Raw genomic sequence first — 20,650 nt, 5'->3', positions numbered from 1 at the left:
TATATATACTTATACACATACATATATCCACATGCATATACACATATATATGTGTGTGTGTGTGTGTGTGTGTGTGTGTATATATATATATATGTACACACACAGACATATCTTTCCAACTACTGTAAAAGCTTATGACTATTTGGGATTTATATCTGTGAATGTTTTAGGGATCTGCCGTAATGTCTTGGGGACAGACCTTTGTCCTGCTTGAAAATTGGTTTTATTCAACATGAAGGAAATTTCAGGATAACGACACCAACAAATTCTCCCCTGATTAAAGGGGCAGTGAGAAGCAAAATTGTCTATATACAACAAATACTTGGAGAGAATTCGGATAGACAGAATGAGGCAGTATATTGAAGACATTATAATAAAGGTTGTTCTCTTCTTGTAATAAACATGAGCTGACTCCCTTTAAGTAATGCTTTTCTTTATCGTAAAATTTGGCCTGAATTATGTTAAGTTTCAAAGTAGCATGGTAGGCCGAACTATTGAGATGATCGAACTGATTGATAAAGCCATACAAATAAACAGTGTGCTAACAAGCAGCATAGCATTGTTGACCTGCTGTCATGCACAAATGCTAATTTTATTTTATATATGTATTATATATATATTACATACATGTTTTTGCTAACATACACTTTGAAATTATCTTTTTGTATTCTAAGAGCTGAGATCTTAGGTTTTATGTGGCATTAGTGAAAAAACATAAAAATAATAAATGTTGAGGTAAAAATTGTATTTATCCTGTTTTCTTTATCTATAACTCATGCTAACATGGTATTTGTCTTGTTTTGATGTAAGTATTTTGATGGGGGTTGGGTCGAAGGGTATTGGGCTCCAGAGTGGATAAGGGGAGATAGGGACAGGAGATACAGTAGTTGTACAATATCACTTTTGCTACCTACAGGAAAACAACAACAATTTATTAAAGATACTAGGCAAATGTCTGATGACTGGAGGTTGCAGTGAATTACTCCTTAGAGATCATACAGAGTTCACATTTAGAAATGGGGAAACATTGTTCCCAGATTTTTAATGGAAAATCAAGAATACCTAATTTGATGATGTTATAGCTCCAAAATATTGCTACGGAGTTTCTAAAATGAAAATCGCAATATTACGTTGCCCCCTACTGCCTACTCTTATCATTTTCTCAGTTCATTTTTTAAAAGAAATTAACATTGTTTTTAAAAAAAATAATAAATTTATTTATTTATTTATTGGCTGCATTGGGCCTTCGTTGCTGCACGCGGGCTTTCTCTAGTTGCAGCGAGCGGGGGCTACTCGTCGTTGCGGTGCATGGGCTTCTCATTGCGGGGGCTTCTCTTGTTGTGGAGCACGGGATCTAGGCGTGCGGGCTTCAGTAGTTGTGGTACGTGGGCTCAGTAGTTGTGGCTCACAGGCTCTACAGCGCAGCTCAGTAGTTGTGGCGCACGGGCTTAGTTGCTCCGCAGCATGTGGGATCTTCGTGGACCAGGGCTGGAACCCGTGTCCCCTGCATTGGCAGGTGGATTCTTAACCACTGTGCCACCAGGGAAGTCCCACTTACTGGTTTTTGAGTATAAAACTAACATATGTTCATGTGAGAAAATTTCAAAAGTACATAAAGAGTATAGATGAGAAAGTAAAAATAGTCTTAATAACCTTTTTAAAAATAAAAGGCATTAATTTATATTTCAGTTGAATTTAGGAGAAGAAAAAAATGAGGTGAATTGGGAATTCCCTTGTGGTCCTGTGGTTAGGACTCCATGCTTTCACTGTCAAGGGTGCAGGTTCAATCCCTGGTAGGGGAACTAAAATCCCGCAAGCCCTGCTGTGTGGCCAGAAAAAAAAAAAAGAGGTGAAACTGAAGAAATTGCTGTTCTGTAAGTTTTTTTCATAATAAGAGCTCTTTGTTTTTCAGAGATTTCTCAAAAATTAAAAGAAAAAGTAGACATTAGAGTTTCTATTTTATTTACTCATTTCTTATTTGGCACAGTTTAAATTTCTAGTTAGTAAAATATAGAGGAATTTAGAGAAAAATGAGAAACCTCTACATACCCACTGTAATAGCTAGAATTGAAACTGACAAATGTTGGTGAAGATATGGAGTAATTGAAACCCTCATACATTGCTGGGGGAAAGGCAGAGTAGTACACCCACTCTGGAAAAGTTGAGTTTTAGAAGTTCTGTATATATTCTGGAAATATATATGTATAGTGTATGTGTGTGTATACACGTATTTTTAAATTTTATTTATTATTTATTTTTACTATCCCAGTCAGTGACAGGGAAACCTTACTAAGGCCCCTAGCCATGGGACTCAGGCAGGGGGCTGCCCTGCAGAGGAAGGAGGACCTCGTGGAGGAGTCTTATTTGACTTTCTTCTCAGGGCACAGGCTGTTGTGGTGGCCACACTTCTTGAGGCAGATGACGGTGTGGGGTTAAAGGCAAGCATGATGCTTTCAGCAGATCATCTTATAGTTGTATTGCTGGCTGAGCTGGCTGAGGGAAGTCTTGATGATGCCACCCTGCAGGCAAAGCACCGAGTGCAGGTGGACTGTGTGGAAGCCGGGCAAGAGAGTCGGAGAGGGACAGCAACTGAGCCTGGGCCCAGCAGCTCAGTCACGGGGCAGGGCCCTCCAGTGTCCTGTAGACCAGAGCTTCCCAAGTGTGATGGAGACGCCATGTCAGATCCCTTCGTCCTGTGAGTAGATGGACACACCAGCCCAAACCTGCTCCACAGAACCTCCATCTTTGCATTTCACACCCGTATCAGATACATGATTTGCAGATATTTTCTCTTACTCTCTGGGTTATTTACTTTGTTGATAGTCTTTTAATGCACAAAAGGTTTTACTTTTCATAAAGTCCAGTTTATTTTTTCTTTTGTTGCCTGTCTTTTTGGTGTCATAGCCAAGAAATCATTGCCAAATCCAATGTCATGAAGCTTTTGCTTTATGTTTTCTTCTAAGAATTTTTAATCTTTAGCTCTTACGTTTAGGTCTTTAGTCCATTTTGAGTGAATTTTCTAATATGCTATTTAGGTCCCACTTCGTTCTTTTGCATGTGGATATCCAGTTTTCCCACCACCATTTATGGAAAAGACTGTCTTTATGCCAATACCACACTCTTTTGATTACTGTGCTTTAGTAAGTTTTGAAATCAGGATGTGTAAGTCCTCCAGCTTTGTTATTTTTCAAGATAGTTTTGGCTATTTGGAATCCCTTGAAATTTCTTATGATTTCTAGGATGGAGTTTTATATTTCTGTAAAAACATCATTGGGATTTTGATAGGGATTCCATTGAATCTGTAGATTGCTTTAGTACGAACATGGTTTGTCTATTTATGGCTTTCTTTCATCAATGTTTTGTAGTTTTCATCTAACCAAGTCTTTCATCTCCTTGGTTAATTCCTAAGTATTTTATTCTTTTTAATGCTATGTTAAATGGAATTGTTCTCTCAGGACTGTTCATTTTACGTAATTTTTACTTGGATTAAACATATTGTGTTTAATACATTACTACATGGGTTTCCCTTTGGCATAAAGGGCCTGGCAATGCAAACTGACATCCTCGATCCCAGACTATTAACACAAAATACTATTCAATTAATCCTTACACTATTCTAGAAGTTCAAAAAGGTTGAGAAGTTTGCAGTCTAGAGCCTTGGAGTTAATAAATGGTAGTGTTTGAAACTGGACTCAGGTCCATGTGACAACTAAGCTCATGGGATTTCGACATAAAATGTCTCAGTGTAACCACAGCCTACTTAGAACAACCTCTAGCAGGTGGACGCAGGAACCGGAAAAGTGCTACAACAAATCCGTGGGTCCTTTAGCCATTCATAAAACAAACCTACATCTTTTCCGCTTCTGGCACCGCCCCCCTGCCCCCACCATTCACTGTAACAAAGGGCAAACTCCTTGCAACATGTAACCACGGACTTGGAAACCAGTTTGGGACTATCGATCTACTGCTTTTCTGGAGACAGGTAGGCGAGACCAGCAGTAACAAGAGAACTGCACTTCACAGGGGTCTGTCTGCCCAAGCTTTCCTGAAGCACCTGCGCTCGCCACCAGCAGCGTCATTAATCCCGCGAGACGACGGGTCCGCGGAAGGCACAAAATTCCTTTTCTAGAGCCCAGGTTTTTGCCGTCAAGTTAAACTCCGGGGTGCGGAAGTAGCTTTGTCGTGCCGCCTCTAATCGCTCAGAAATCAACCCCAGTTCTACAGGGAAAGCTAGGCCTCCGACCGCTATGGAAGGGCAGCAAGGGCAAGAAAAGCTCGCGACCCTAGCGCTTGCCCAAGCTCATTTCCAGAAGGGCGAGTACGCGGAGGCCGAAGCGCTGTACTCCGCTTACGTTCGCCAGTACGCCTGTGCGGCCGCCGAGGGAGAGGCGTCCGGGAGGTAAGTATCGCGAGAAGTGGGCACAGCGGGACCTCTGCAAGGTGGGCGGCCGGGTCCGTCTAGTCTGGTTTTCGGGTACCCGAGCTCACCGGCGCAGCGGACAGACGTTTGTCTTTCCAGAAAGGCAGTGAGGGAGCATCCTAGAGCGCAGCCCTCGGCGCGTTCCTCTGGGACACCCATGAAGGTGTCCGGACACCGGGGCGCCGGCTGCCTTTCACCTCGAGTGTCCCCATTCTATGTTACTCTGATCCAGAGTCTTAGAGCGAGACCTGGTGAGGGCGAGGTGCCGTGGGGGCCACGCTAGCACACAGTACCGCAACTCCACGACATCACAGCAGGTGTTTTGTTTTTCACTGTGAAAAATTTAAATATATGGAAATGGTATAATGAACCTCCAGGTAACCATCACAGGGCTTAAGCATTATCAGTTCATCCAGGGCATCATATTATTCATCCATTGATGTTTCAGAGTGCATTTCTAGATATTAAGGATTTAAAAAGGTGTAACCACAATATCGTTAGCACATAATTGCTAATGTCAAGTGTTGGAATTTTCCTGGTTGATCAATAAAGGTTGTTTTCTTTTGTTTGCTTGTTTGGTTGGTTTTTAGAAGTTGGTTAAAGTCGGGCTGCACGTCAAGTCTTTTAGCCTTTAAGGCTCCCGTTCATTTTTTTGCCTTGCAGTTTATTCGGTGAGGAAACCGGGTCATGTGTCCTGAGAGTTTCCCGTATTTTGGATTTGCTGAATTCAACCCCCTGATGTCATTTAATATGGTCCTCTGTCTCCTACATTTCTTGTGAGTTGGTAGTTAAATCTTGAGGTTTGATCCAATTCAGATCCAGAATTATGGTGAGAACACTATTGTAGGTGGTGTTGTGTCCTTCTGTCAGAGAACATGTAATGTCTTTTTTTTTGTGATGTTAGCAACCTTGATACTGACAAGGGTTCTTGGCCTTCCCCAATCAATAGAAACCGATGAGACTAGACAAGAAATTCCGGCAAGGCTTTCTTGGGGCCCCTGCTGCAGCGGGAGGGAGCAAACACAAGTAACAGATTCCCTTGCTCCCCGAGGAGGGGCTAGCTGGTTCCTTATAAGGGGTGAGGGGAGGGGGTGTGTCCGGGGTCCGGCTGGCCGGAGGGGTGGCTTAGGCGGTCTGCCCACCCCTTTGGGGGCGTTGAGTGCAGGGGCCATGCGCGGTACCCTGCTTTTGCTCCCGACACCTTGTTTTTGCTCCCAGCTCTTCAGAAATGGCAGTTGGCGTTTGTTTTGGTTTTGGTCTTGTATCTTGTCCATAATTTGCACCAACTTTTTAGTCCCGTATAGTTTCTTTGTATTTTGTTGCTCAAGGAGATGTTTGTCCAGGTGCAAGCGCTGCAGCAAAGGGTCCCAGGTCCCAGCTTGTCTCAACCTCACCTGCTAATACCTACTCTCTCAAAGCATCTTGGATTTATTCTTGAGTGTGTAGCATGTGTTGTACTCCATGTTTTGCCTTTGTTGTTCTTGTTGATGGTGTTGAGTGGTCCAGGATGAAAAAAGAAAGGGCAGCTGGATGAGCAGGTTTTTTTCCAGTTCTGAGTTGTCTGCGCTATCACCCTCCTCTCCCCTCAAGGATCTGATTTTTCTTGACAGGATACCAGCTAGTCTTATTTGTATGAGGCTTATGATTCTTCTCCTGTTTGTTAAACTCACATGGAATTAAATCAGAAACATTTAGTGGCTTTCCTATTTCAGTCATACACCAGACTAATAGTTAATAGAAGTTTTGGGACAAGCAATAAGATGGTACCCACCCCCCCCAAAGTTAGTAATCATAGAAAATGTAGTTTTCTATTCTTGTTTCAAGCTCTAAGCATAGACTTATCTAGTAGGTTAAATTTTTTTTATTTTTTAATTTTTTATTGAAGTATAGTTGCTCTACAATATTACATGTTACAGGTGTACAATACAGTGATTCACAATTTTTAAAGGTTATACTCCATTTATAGCTATTATAAAATATTGGTTATATACCCTGTGTTGTACAATATATCCTTGTAGCTTTTTTTTTTTTTTTTTTTCTCGGTACGCGGGCCTCTCACTGTTGTGGCCTCTCCCGTTGTGGAGCACAGGCTCCGGACGCCCAGGCTCAGCGGCCATGGCTCACGGGCCCAGCTGCTCCGCGGCATGTGGGATCCTACCAGACGGGGGCACGAACCCGTGTCCCCTGCATCATCGGCAGGCAGACTCTCAACCACTGTGCCACCAGGGAAGCCCCCTTGTAGCTTATTTTATACCTAATATTTTGTACCTCTTAATCCCCCACCCCTGTATTGTCCCTTCCCCCTTCCCCACTGGTAACCACTAGTTTGTTCTCTATATCTGTGAGTCTGCTTCTTGTTTGTTAAATTCACTAGTTTGTTATATTTTTTAGACTTATCTAGTAGGTTTCAAAAAGGATTCATCAGCAACAGGCATCGATGCCTCTAGTCTTGTTACTCCTCCTCCTTTTTTCATCTCAGCCTGAGAGCACAAATTTGTTGTGTGGCCAATGTAATTTCTGCCCCTTACCAGCATAGGAAAGAAAATCTGTGGAGGTTTAGCAGAAGCTTGTTCAGCATGCCTGCATGAGCCTTCTAATTTCCTTATAGTTCTGAAATTCTTCTAGGAACTCATGGTTAAACTGAATTCTGTCATTTCAACTTTCTTCCTTAAATATATCTTTTAGGGTTCGTTTATTTTTAAAACAATGGGTCAGTGAATCATTTTGAAACAGTATTCACAGTCTTTGTATGCCTGCCACTCTGAATGGTTTATAACGTTTTCTTTTAATGTCCAAAAGTGCAGCCTTAGCCATAAATGTAATTTCCAAATTTTTTTTTCTTTGCTAAAGTTAGCAAGTGCAAAGAAAAAAAAAATCTACTTTTGGATTAGGTGACTTGATTATATTCCATCCAAGTAAACACTATCATTACAAAATTCTCAGTATTAAAAAAATTCGGCTTTAACTGTTAGCCCATGTCTTTAAAATATGAAACGATTTCCATAGGGAGAGTAGGCTTTTAGAATTTGTTGTAATGAGATCTGATTCTAAATCAAACATTTGATGATCCTCTGATAATAAGACACTTATAACAAAGTTTTGAAGCTTAGAAATTTAATGACTAAAGCCTTACCGAGTCCTGAGGCTGCATTTTTCTTAATACTCTTTACTGGGCAGCAGTCCAGCTATATCATAACAGAGAGAGAGATAAACGGAGTGTCCCTTCTTGTTCACTAGGATTTAACGGTGGTGCTGGCGGCATCTAGAAGTGTCCATGTACCCAGTCTCTCTCAGTCCTAGCTCACAGAAACAGACATTTTCTAAAGTTGCAGTGATTCCTTTCCATTGTTGGGAAACTTAAACTTGAAGGAGACCCCTAGGCTGTGAGTACCGCTCCTAACAGCAGTAATTACAGTCCCTGTCTGAGATGTCAAGGATCAAGATGTTAAGAGAAGTAACTTTTAATAACACTGACTGCGGTCACAAATATTTTCTGAGAACTAGACTTTGAACTGTGGAGTATAACAAAGAATGACAGCTGAGTTCAGCCTGCATCTTCCCTGTTTGGTTCAAATTGGAGAATCCTCTTTGAAAAAAAGAAAGGAAAACAGAATCATCTCTGACACGGAGCAGAGTCCACTGATATTCTCTGTGTAGAAGATTTGTCCAGCAGAGGCTGGCGTGCGTGTGTGTGTGTGTGTGTGTGTGTGTGTGTGTGTGTGTGTGTCCTGTTGAGCTGGTGGCTGGTCAGAGCTGCCTGGATGTCTAACCACTCACAGGAGGCTGCTCACTCAAAGCTCCGTGGACCACCTCTGGAGGCCTCAGATGCAGTGCCGTTTCTGCACACAGGACCCCCAGTGTGGACCAGAGCCATGATGTCCCACTAGCAGGAAGCCAGTCTGGCCTTGGAAAGGATACCTGCTGAGGCTGGAGGGAGGGCGATTCTGTCCCCAGAGAGCACTCCCTAGGGATCAGCATGTTGATTTTTCACTTAGAGTTAACCTCTGTTTCTTTACTGGTGGCAAATGAGTGAAAATCTCAGTGTTTTGAGATCATTTAAAAATTTGAGGATAAAACTGATTCACTTTATGACATGTCCGTAGCACACTTGAACTTTGGGCTGGCTTTCCCTCCTTGCTTCATTCAATTCTGAGCTGTCTTCTTTGCCTCACTGGCATGTGCTTTAGAAAATAAACATTTTCATATTATATTCAACAAAACAAGTTGACAATGAACAGGGGCTTTGAACACACGGTAAAATGAATGTGCTTTTCAGATTGACATTGCAGTGCTATATAACCTTGCAAATGTAGAAACCAGGATTAAACAAAAATTGACTCCACTGCTTTATTTCCTTGCACTTTGTTTCTTCCGCTTGGTTTTTCAGTGTAGATACTGCATGTTATAGGCTATGAGTTTGACAACACCCAAAAGAGAATGAAAGGGGAAGCAAGAGGAATTTGGCAACACTGTGTTTTTAATGTGAACTTTTTGTTTAAAGCAAATGCAGCCCTGAGGATTTGGCTACTGCATATAACAACAGGGGGCAAATCAAGTACTTCAGGGTGGATTTTTATGAAGCCATGGATGACTACACATCTGCCATAGAAGTCCAACCCAATTTTGAAGTTCCATATTACAACAGAGGGTTGATATTATATAGGCTGGGTAAGAATCTTTTTCCCCCCTTTTGTCTTTGACTGTATTCTGTGAATTCAGAGCTCTCAAATGTTGTAAAGCTAATGTAGCAATCATCCAGTGTGAAAGTGATGTGAAATTTAGGTTTAGAGCCTGGAGCAAAGGAAGCCTACCTGAATTTATTTTAGGCTTTCAGTAGGTGTTACAGACCACAGCGGGGCACTGGGGTGGGAATTGGACCTGGGCACAGGAGTGAGAGTGATCCCATTACTTCGTGCCTCTGCATCCCCAGCTGCGAAATGAGGGTAATGCTTCTGATCCCCTGGGACACTCTTCTGAGTTAAAATCTTTGAAGGCATACAAGACAATATAAAGTGAAGGGGTTTTAGATTCTTGGACTAAAGGGACTGTTAGGATCGTTTCTCATTAAAGTGTTAAAAAGAATATTAATTTCCTGTTTCTTCATTTTACTGTAATTATATAAAATAGGTGATACGATTTTGTTGAAATTTTGTGATGATTTAGGCTATGTACCTGTTAAATCCCAGTACGTAAACCCATAACTAATTTTAAGTGTATTAATCTGTAAGGGTACACAAAGTTACTGTGATTCAAACATCCCTACATCATTATCAAGAGGAAAATACTCCTTTAGTAGGAGTGGTTGAAAGCTTGTAAATATAAAAGCAAAAGTATATGTATCCAAACTTTGCTATGAATAATATATAGAAATACTCAGTGTTTTTTCTTTTCTATTTTTTTTGGGTTCTGGTACAGGATACTTTGATGATGCTTTGGAAGATTTCAAGAAAGTATTAGACTTAAATCCTGGATTTCAAGATGCTGTTTTGAGCTTAAAACAGACTATTCTAGACAAAAAAGAAAAGCAAAAAAGAAATTATTGAAAATTTTAACTTAGTTGAAATACTAACTCATGATCCACCTGGCATCTCATTGTCTTTAATTTAAAGCTGGTGTTAAGCTATTTTGATTTATATTTAAGATAAAGAGATTCATGCATCAGCACTGAAAGTTAAATGATGTACTTAAGGTAGTTAATTTCAAATTGAGTAACTATGTTGAGTGGGCATGCTTTTATGAAGTGTAAATAAGTAAAAAGAATGTATAATTGTATATTATTACAGTAAAATATTTAAAGAAATGTGTGGTATTTTCTTCAGTAAAACTATTTATTTTGCTATTTTTTATTCCCAACTTTTTATTAAAAAAATCTTACCTCTACAGAAAATTGGAAGTATAGTACAATAAACACTTGTAAACTTTTCACTGAGGTTCACCAGTTGTTAACATTGTGCCACATTTGCTTTTTCTCTATACTTAAATAGATAACTTTTTACTGAGCCACTTGAAAATGAGTTGCGCAGACATCACAATACTTTACTCCTAAATATTTCAGCCTGCATTTTCTAAGAATAGAGACAGCCTTCTTTATAGCCACAATACCGTTATAATACCTAATAAAACTAATAATTCTATAATATCATCCATACCCAGCCCATATTCGAATTCCCCAATTGTTTCCAAAATGTCTTGTGTAGATTTTTATTTCTGGGTCTGGAGTCAATCAAGTTACACTGCATTTTGTTGTTAAGTCTCTTTGTGTTCTTTTAATCTACAATAGTCCCCTGCCCATTTTCTCCCCATGGTATTCACTTTGAGAGCAAAGCTATTTTATATAGCTAGGCTAGAGAGACATAACATTTGGGCTTAAAAATAAACACATGTCTTGCATGAGAGCAATTGGAAAGAATTCAACTTACACTTGATTTTCTCTAGTAATCGTTGGTAAGGTAGTTAAGATTTAAATATCAAGCATCGTTTTTTGTCTCTGGATAATGACACTAATAATCCCATCATCAGCATTTACTGAATACTCACATAAGCCAAGAACTGTTCACACTCTATATAATAAATTGTGAGTGGAATGGGGGTGATTAGAGAGGTGAGAAACTGACAAAAAGCACTTAGTAAATAGAAGGCTTTTAAAAAACCTATTTTATTTGGGTGCTGCAACGCTCGATTAGGCTATGATGAAGCTTTCGAGAGCTGGGAAGGATTTGAAGGGAAAACGAGCCAGAGACACCATGTCTCACCTACATTTTTGTGTGTGTGTTTTTATTGTTGAGGTTTGGCTTTCAAAGATTCAGAGCCTGTATCTGGGGATCTCCCAAACTAGTTTATTATTGCTGTGGAAAAAAACTGTTCTGGGGTGGAAATTGCCCTAATCAGGAGAAAAGAGTATGTTTGCCCAGTGTCTCCAGAGGAGGGCTCAGCGTAACTACTGTGACCTTCTCAGATGCAATCACCATCATCACCCTTAAAAGGGTGTTTTGTTCTGTTTTGTTTTGTTTGAGTTTAGTGATCTCATAAAGCAGAGGACGTAATTGCCTCGTTTGTAGTTCATAAATAATATCTGGCAAAATACATGAAGAATTTGGGCTGCAGGTGAATGAATATTAAAAGGAAATGAAGTTTGAAAGGAAACTAAAATCTCTATTTCTGGAATGATTCACATTTTCCAATATGACTTATCTTATGTTGGAAATGTCTTTGAAAGAATTTATAAAGTTGCCTTAAAATGTAGAAAAATTCCTCTTAAGATAACTTCTTTTAAAAACTTATTTTACAACTTATTAAAAAAATAAAATAAAAAGCAAAGTCCGTAGACCTTGGGAAGGTTTAAAGCCAGTCTATCCTGAAAATCAAATACTTAAAAAATGCTTTGATAACTTTATTTTCTCTTGACTTATGTTCTCTTTTCTTTACTCTTGACTGGGATCAGATGTAATATGAAAAAAAGCTTATTAAAAATTTAATTTGGTTTTGTAGGGTTTTATTATTCAACGTTTCTTCATCCTTTATCAGAAAAAAGTCACTCAAGTTCAGAATCAGCAGTTGCTGATTTGGAACCCAGACACTTACTTTTCTCAAGTTACCGGAAATAACTAAAGAATAATATATTTTCCTCATGTATTTTCTTCAAAACTTCCGACATTACACATTCAGATTCTAAATTTCTGATTGACTAATACCTTTGCTATCTGCCTTTTTAAAAAAAATTTTTAAAGATTTTTTTGATGTGGACCATTTTTAAAGTCTTTATTGAATTTGTTACAGTATTGCTTCTGTTTTCTGTTTTGGATTTTTGGCGGCGAGGCATGTGGGATCTGAGCTCCCCGTCCAGGGATCAAACCCGCAACCCCTGCATTGGAAGGGGAAGTCTTAACCACTGGACCACCAGGGAAGTCCTGCTATGTACCTTTTAAAAAAGACGTTATTTTATGTTTGCTGTTGTTTGTATTTCCCACATTTCAGTATTTGTTGAGCTCTTTTTCTACTAGAAAAGTGCCCAAACTATATTGTTTTCCAGTTTTTTTCTCTCTACAAACAAGGCAGAAAATTGTGGTTTGTTTTAAGGTTTGTCCTTTACAAAGTAAGGTAAGAGAGAATAAATGGATATAAATTACTTTTGAGCTTAGAAAATAACTTTTAACTCTTAAGCGCAGAGCTTTTTTTTTTTTTTTTTTTTTTTGTCTGAAATCTGGAACTGAATGAAGCATGTGGACTTCCTTTATGATAACCAACCACAGCCCAGCTGCTGGATGAGCAAATGAAATTTCCAAGTCAGCTTTTAATCATTATCTGTTTGCCCTTTTCTAGATTTTTTCTGGTTTTTCTGCCTTTCACTGGCCTCTCTACCCCTTCCCCCCACAACACTATATAGTCTTAGCCTTCCGCTGTTTTGCAGGTCTTCGTCTTTCTCGATGGGCAGAATATATTTCAGCCCTGCCACTCAGCACAGATCAATTCAGCATACGGCAACACATCTCAATATCTCCATCTCTGCCAAGTCTAATCCCCCTTAAACATCTGACTCTAAGCTTCAAATAATTAAACCCCTATCTTGCTTAACAACTTTAATTTATCCTTGAAAATGCTTCTGCTGAGTGAAAAGCCAGAAAATGAAAACATTTTACATTCATTTTAGCCCAAGATACCCAAATACTTTTTGCAGATAGAAAAATATATCACGAAATAATGCCATTTGCAGCAACATGGATGGACCTAGAGATTGTCACACTGAGTGAAGTAAGTCAGACAGAGAAAGACAAATATATGAAATCGCTGATATGTGGAATCTTGAAAAAGGGTACAAATGAACTTATTTACAAAACGGAAATAGAGTTACAGATGTAAAAACAAACTTATGATTACCAGGGTGTAAGGGGAGGGAGGGATAAATTAGGAGATTGGGATTGACATATACACACTACTACATATAAAATAGATAACTAATAAGGACCTACTGTATAGCACAAGGAACTCTACTCTGTAATGGCCTATATGGGAAAGGTATCTAAAAATTAGTGGATATAAGTATATGTATAAATGATTCACTTTGCTGTACACTTGAAATGAACACAACATTGTAAATCAACTATACTCCAATAAAAATTAAAATATATATATATCAATTGACTGATAAAGACAAGTTTATATAAGTAATAATTTGGAATTACATAATTACAACAGTTACATAAACTGTAATGGCATGAATGCTTCCTTTACTCATTATTTTTTCTGTACCATCAGTTTTATTGAGATACAGAGTGTACAATTCAGTGGGTTTTAAGTATATTCAGAGTTTCTGTACCATTCTCAACTTTTTCAAGCTTTTCGGGTCTCATGGTCTTCTGGCATGCAAAATGCACTTAATGAAGTTATAACACAGAAAAGCACTTTTGGGCAAATTAAAGGCTAAACATGAGAGTGTTTCAAAACACCTAGTAGCACACACACAACACAGATGCAAGAGTCCTAAAAACTGCTGCCTCTTCTGCTTCCATCCAAATAAGTAGCATGATTCCAATTTGGCTCATGTGATGTTCTCTGACAAGAAACTTGTGTGGAGTAAACGGGAGGTGCATCTCTGCCTGAAGCCGTGATGTGGAACTTTCACTTCTTATGGCATATTTATTTAATGTGTTTGGGTGAACAGGTTGTTATTTTAAAAAACTAATTATTGACAAACATATGGTGTAACTTTCCAAGAACCTAGTGAAGAGCTAACAGAACAGTTGGTACATGAGCTAAGTGTGTAATTTTAACAGCTTCTAGATAAATGCACGTTGTGTTGTTTTCTATATTTCTCAAAAATGGGACACTAAATTATGGGAAAGGGATTCCAGTTAAAAATGGCATTTAGAGAGAGACAGAGAGGAGATTGAGAGAGATTGAGATTTGTTGAATTTCATATCTAATGCTAAGGGTACTTCAGAAAACACCATTTCATTCTTTACAAAAGGAAAGAAGGATGAGAAATACGAGTAAAACTTTTTTTTCCCTTGGGGAAAAAAAAAGCAATTGGTAAGATGAAAAAACCTGAATTTTAATTTTTACAATCACAAGATGAAAGGACACATCCATGTAGCAAAAGACATGATAAAAAGAAGAAACCTACAATAAAGCCCAAAAAGCAGAAGTTATGACCTGTGAATATGCATTTAACAGAGTGAAAATGAGCACAGCAGCGTAATCCCAGCTCTGTGTCTGTCAGCACAACCACATGTACAACAGTGAAGTGACGAAGGTTTTATTTTTCAGAGGAGGAAGCCGAGGCTAAGAAATTCAGTAACTTGCCCAAAGTTATGCCCCAAATCCATATAAAATTCAAAACCACAGTTCAGTTAGTGTCAATTAGTTTTTTTGTTGCTGGCTTCAACTCAAAGCAGATATGTGTATATTTCTTTGGTCCTGATACAAAATTTAAATCGCTCATAAAATGTTTTAGTATCCATAAAGGTGAGCATCAAAAGAGTGTTAAAATATACTTAGTTTTTATAATGGAGCATTATTGTAATTCTAGAATTGCTTGTTGTTAATTTTCCTGCCTGACTGAAAACAGACACAGAAGATGGTGAAAAGCAGATTAATATTAATAGCACACTGCATTTGGAAAATTGAAAGCCACAGCTGCCAATATGTAAATTTGTGTCTTATGTTAAGAAAAAGGGTCCAACATTTATGAAGAAGGCAAAAGGAGGATTGCATAGCCTTTCAGTATCATACTCAGCACAGCCTAACAGACCTACCCACGATCTGTTTAAATTCTCCAGGGTTGCGTCTTTCTTTTATTTCCTATTTACTCTTGATTAGGGCCTGGACCCTGTGAGATTACACATAACTTGAAGTTTTGTTTTGTTTTGTTTTGTTTGCGGTACGCGGGCCTCTCACTGTCGTGGCCTCTCCCGTTGCGGAGCACAGGCTCCAGACGCGCAAGCTCAACAGCCATGGCTCACGGGCCCAGCCGCTCCGCGGCATGTGGGATCCTCCCGGACCGGGGCACGAACCCGCGTCCCCTGCATCGGCAGGCGGACTCTCAACCACTGCGCCACCAGGGAAGCCCTAACTTGAAGACTTTTGTCCAGAGGAGATGCAAATGATTTTAGCCTGGTAGAAATGATAACCCCAAATTTTATGGCCCAGAGGACATTAACCCGTTTTGATTCTAACCCAGTAACTTTATGCCCAGGTAAAATTGGGACCTTCCTCAATGACTATAACTACTCAGTGCCTCAAAGGCTCTCATCCTGGTGGGTCTCTGGTTCTTCAGTTAAGTAAACACTTGTCATGTGAGTGTTTGAAAGCATGCAGTGGCTCATCACAGAGTAAGAAGCAGAGTTCTCACAAAATCTTCTGTTGAGGAACTTTGTACTTGCTGTATCCTGTCTGCACCCCTCGCCCCAAGGCCAGAGCCTCGTGTCCTGCAGGCCTTTGCTTGCTTGTCACCTCCCCTGACCACCCCGCTTAAAATGCAAATCCCAATCCTCATTTCACTTATTTTCCCCTCTCAACCCATACCGCATTTTTATTGATTTGGTCTGCTTGTCTTCTCGCCCCCCGGCAGGTAAGCTGTACCAGGGCAGAGGTTTTTGTCTGTTTCGTTGACTGCTGTATCATCAGCACCTAGAACAGTGCCTGGCACACAGAAGGGCCTCAAATATGTTGAATGGATAGATGAATTCGTGATCCTAGTCTGCCAGTGGACTTGCTGTTTAGATCTTGCAGATTCATCCCTGGCTATTAGGTATGGGGTGGACAGGTGTTTGACCTCTTGTTTCAACATTGTTCTTGAGAAAGGGCCTGATTTATAGTTGTTTTCATTTAAAACAGCTTATAGTTCTAGTTTAATTTAGAGGACGGAAGCTCTCTAAAAGACAAGGTCAAATTCTGCAAAGACTTTATGTTTTCATATGGCTTTGTAACAGGGGCTTCTTGTTATGGGCTGAATTGTGTCCCCCCCGCCCCCAAGATACGTTGAAGTCTTGAGCACTGGCACCTCAGAATATGACCCCATTTGGGGTTTTACAATGTAATTAGTTAAGATGAGGTCGTATTGGAGAGGGGTGGGCCCTTAATCCAGTACAACTGGTGTCCTTGTAAGAAGGAAATTTGGATACAGACAGACACAGAGGAGAGGGTCGTGTGAAGACGGAGACGGAGATGGGAGTGATGCCGCCACAAGTCAAGGATCTCCTGCAGCTACCAGAACCGGAAGAGGCAAGGAAGGATCCGCCCCAGGAGGCTTTGGAGGGAGGATGGCCCTGCCGACATCTGGATTTCAGACTCTTAGTGTCCAGAACGGTAAGAGAAAAAATTTCTTATAAGCCATCCAGTTTGTGGTACTTGGTTACGGCAGCCATGGGAAAATTAAAAGACTACCCAGTAAACATTAGCTCCATTTCCAAACTTTCTACACGTATGCCTTCGTGTTCCTGCACCCACAAAATGCAGCTCTGTGGGAACAGGGTGAACATTTTGTTAGAACAAGGGAGGGGAGGAAAGAGAGGGCTCTTATTTCCTTATTTGGTCATGACCTTGACTGAATCAGGAGAGGGACCCAGGAGTAAGCTCCCTACAAAAACAGGCTGGTTTGCTCCCGCTGCCTGCTGAGAAGTTCCTAACCACCCGCTGTGCCTTTGAGACACTCAGCTCTTGGAGGACAGAGCCTCCTCTGGCTCGAGAACGGAAAAGAAAAGTGGGAGTTCCTTCAGGCTGCCAAACAACAAGCCATTACAAGCCAGGTGACAGGCATCCAAGTTGGCCAAGCTGGCAGGACTGGGAGCTGTCAGTGGGGCCTGCAGAACAATAATCATTTCCATTATGAAGACCAGCTGCTGGTAGACTTATTGCAATAGGAACAGCCTCTTGGATGTGGAGGGTGGGGTGGAGGGTGAATGGAGCGAGGCGCCTTCTTGCGGAGCCCCAAGCCTCCATCTGTCACTGATGCCAGCACGTGACAGTGGCCAGGGGCCACTTATCTACCCTGGTTATTCTCACTCCCACCTCCCTGCTTCTACTCTGGCATTCTCTCCCAGAATGCCCTCTTGCCCTCATTTATTTAAATCCTGTCCCTCCTTCAAGTCCCAGCAAATACCATTAACCCTTCCCTGCCAAGATCAACCCAAACTCATCTCCTTGTTCTCCCATTTTCCGTGATGGTCTAGACAGAGCACCTTTGCCACTGGATGTGGTCCACAGGCCAGCAGCATTGGCGTCACCTAGAAGCTTGTTAGTAGTGCAGATTCTGGGCCTTACGCTAGACCTACGGACTCAGAATTTACATTTTCAAGAGCTCCCCACGTGCTTCAGCTGGACACTAAGGTGTAGGGAGCAAGGTGTAAAGTGGTCTGTTTCGCTGGTTCTCAGAGTGTGGTTTCTGGACCAGCAGTGCCAGCATAACCTAAGAACTTGTCAGTACGTAACATCTGGGCCCCAGCCCAGACCCGCTGAACCTGACTCCCTGGGAGTAGGGCCCAGCCTTCTCCAGGGGGCTCTGATGCATACTCGAATTTGCGAACTGCTCGTCTGTATCATTCAGTCCAGCATCTAATTATGCTCTTTCCCTTCCTGTGTGTTTGTCCTTCCCCTCAAGCTGGGGACACTCAGGACAGGAGCAGTGTTTGTACGTCTCTCTGGCACTTAGCCCAGGTCTAAGCATGGGATGACTGATGTCCAGAGTAACCGACCAGTGTCTCTATTCAAGCATGTGGGGACTGGAGAGGAGGCCAGAGGGTGAAAGGGAAGATGCAGGGAGATTTCCCTTTGTTCTCCTGAGTTTCTCTAGGATTTTAGTTTGCGGGGGGAGGGCATTAAGCTTCTTCTCTCAAATTGGAGACCAAATGGATACCATGTAATTGTGCATAATGGGTTAATAACACATCAGGGCCTGACTGGATCCAGAATTCTACTTCCAACAGTTTTATGTGGGTTTTCCTCCCTGGAAAAAGTCATTGCCATTGAGTAAGTAGAACAATGCTGGCTGAAGGCTCCTTTCCCTGGATCAATTAAGTCCCTCATCTGGGCAAGTGGCGGTGGCTAGCTCTTCTGGCACACAGTATCAGCGAGAAGGATTTTCAGACATGACTAATGTATAGCCTTCTTGGGCTCCCTACTCCTGGGCTCTCATAAAACACTGCTGTGTCCCATCACCGTCAATTACCACCACAGCCAGCAGTCCCGGGTGGGAGCAGAATGTCCCAGAATGTTTCCTTAAGTGCTCTTCCTCCTCAGGCTGGCTGCTGGCTTTCAAATTTCTAGACATAATTCCTTTTGAATTGCCTAATGGGCCTTTTTTTTTTTTTTTTTTTTTTGGCGGTATGCGGGCCTCTCACTGTTGTGGCCTCTCCCGTCGCGGAGCACAGGCTCCGGACGCGCAGGCTCAGCGGCCATGGCTCACGGGCCCAGCCGCTCCGCGGCATGTGGGATCTTCCCGGACCGGGGCATGAACCCGCGTCCCCTGCATCGGCAGCATCGGCAGGCGGACTCTCAACCACTGCGCCACCAGGGAAGCCCTCTCCCTCTTTTTGTCCCCAGGCAACAGGCATCTTGGCAGGAGCAATCCTGGCACCACAGGGCCTGAGCCTGGCCTGTCCTGCCAGGCGCCCATCAGCTGGGCAAGAAGATCCCTGCTTTGGGGTGGAGGTGGGAGAGGGTCCATGGCCCCAAGCTGGCTGCTTCTCCGCCAACCCCTGTCAGGCTGCAGTTCACTGTGGAGCACTGGCCAGCAGGAGGCGCTATCCACCTGGTTCTGCTTCAGCCCAGACTGAGAGGATGACAAACAGGGAGACTAGTGGCTCAGCCACCGAGGAAGCCAATCCCTGCCATTTCCACCTGGGGACAAATTTAGGTGCAAGGATCAAACACTTATTCAGATTCAACTCATGTCAAAAGGGACTTTATTTTAAGAGTACAAGTTTCATGGGATCCAAGAATGAGCTTCACATGCGCTCTTGGGGAGGAGGGAGGATGGGAGTGGCCACCCCTTGCCAGCTGCCCCCAGTCTTGAGGGCCCAAGGAAATAGCACTGGGCTTTGAACCGACTGGTAGTGCAGACAGGCACATTTAGGGGGGATGCTGGGCTTCTCTGGGAAGCCCAGTATATAGGGCTTACAGAGAGTGTAGGCTGTGTCCTCCAACCAGTGACTTAGAATTAGGACAATTTATTCAACCCTCCGCTGCTCTGCCACATCGTTGGGGAAGATGTAGGTTGCTGCTGCGGCCCAGGGAAGACTTTATGGCCAGGAGGAAACCAGAGAAACACAGACTCTGAAACCCAGGCTACTCCCAGGAGAGGAAGGAAGGGAAGGGAGGCCATGTCCCAGCTGTGCAGTTTGATTCTTTATCCCACTAAGAACCCCAGGTTGGGGAGGAGGGGGTAAGGGGGTGGAGAAATGTTGTGTGTCACTGCTATTAGAGCTCTTCCCACACGGAAGGAGGCATCAGGAGTGGGGAATAAGCCTTTCGTCTCTCTCCCAATAGTCCAGATGCCTTGGCTCACAGCCACCATCCACCCTACGGGCACATTACACCCTCTGCTCTTCAAGTTCAGAGCCCCTTCCCCTTCCAAGGAGGCTCTGGGTTGCCACTTCCTTCCTGAAGACTTTCTCACTCTCCTCGGAGCTGTTGTCCCTTCTCTGAATACTTACGCCCGTCAGTTTATACACACTACTTAGGGGCTTTTGCTGTCTAAAGCACTTCAAGTTTTAGTCAGTGGTTACATGCAAATCCTGTCTTCTTAGGGGCCCTTTAAGGGTTTCCTTTATGTGAGCCAATACTTACACTTAAACTGTGTTCTTCCTCCTCTTTGATGCTCTTGGTGTTTCTAAAATCCTCATAATGAATTGGGGGCCTGAGCTCCTCAGTGGGGAGAAGCCAGCATCTTGAATCGGCGCCTGTGGCCCAGCAGGGGTCCGGCCACCAGCAGGGACTCTGCGGCCAGGGCTGTTTATCACCAAAGCCAAGAACTACACAGCACCCTGGCCGTTATAGCTAGCCAAGCCATAACATTCAGCTAGGTTAACAGGACGGACCTCCCATTTCTACAGTGAGAAACATTGCCCACCTGAGACCATTACGGGGGCCAGGAAGGGGAGAATGGGCCGAGCTGAGGGCTCAGTCCGTTACGGCATGTTCTGGAAAGGAGACAAGCTCCATAACTGGGCCCAGGGGAAACATTCTTGCCGCCCTCCTCAGAGACTGCTGCAGGACCGGCCAGGAAGGGCTCCACAA

General features: G+C 42.2%; 1 protein-coding gene across 1 annotated transcript; it reads left to right on the top strand.

The window, feature by feature from the left end:
* The first annotated feature begins 3,905 nt into the window (after positions 1–3,905).
* On the top strand, positions 3,906–12,112 carry TTC32 (tetratricopeptide repeat domain 32). The gene is made up of 3 exons (XM_082851844.1): positions 3,906–4,399; positions 8,922–9,088; positions 9,836–12,112. Exons 1-3 carry the CDS (start codon positions 4,248–4,250, stop codon positions 9,961–9,963), a joined length of 447 nt encoding a protein of 148 aa, XP_082707970.1. The 5' UTR covers positions 3,906–4,247; the 3' UTR covers positions 9,964–12,112.
* Positions 12,113–20,650: the final 8,538 nt, after the last annotated feature.

The sequence above is a fragment of the Leucopleurus acutus genome (assembly GCF_964270905.1).
Source record: "Leucopleurus acutus genome assembly, chromosome: 12".
In the NCBI taxonomy this organism is placed as follows: domain Eukaryota; kingdom Metazoa; phylum Chordata; class Mammalia; order Artiodactyla; family Delphinidae; genus Leucopleurus; species Leucopleurus acutus.
Note: the sequence above shows the minus strand (reverse complement) of the source record. Positions and strands in the feature narration are given on the sequence as shown.

Bases quoted from the DNA above. Each gene is read 5' to 3' on its own strand.
- TTC32 (XM_082851844.1), top strand. From the start codon at position 4,248: ATGGAAGGGCAGCAAGGGCAAGAAAAGCTCGCGACCCTAGCGCTTGCC. The intron at 4,400-8,921 runs GTAAGTATCGCG...TTTTGTTTAAAG, and splicing joins GAGGGAGAGGCGTCCGGGAG to CAAATGCAGCCCTGAGGATT. The intron at 9,089-9,835 runs GTAAGAATCTTT...GTTCTGGTACAG, and splicing joins GTTGATATTATATAGGCTGG to GATACTTTGATGATGCTTTG.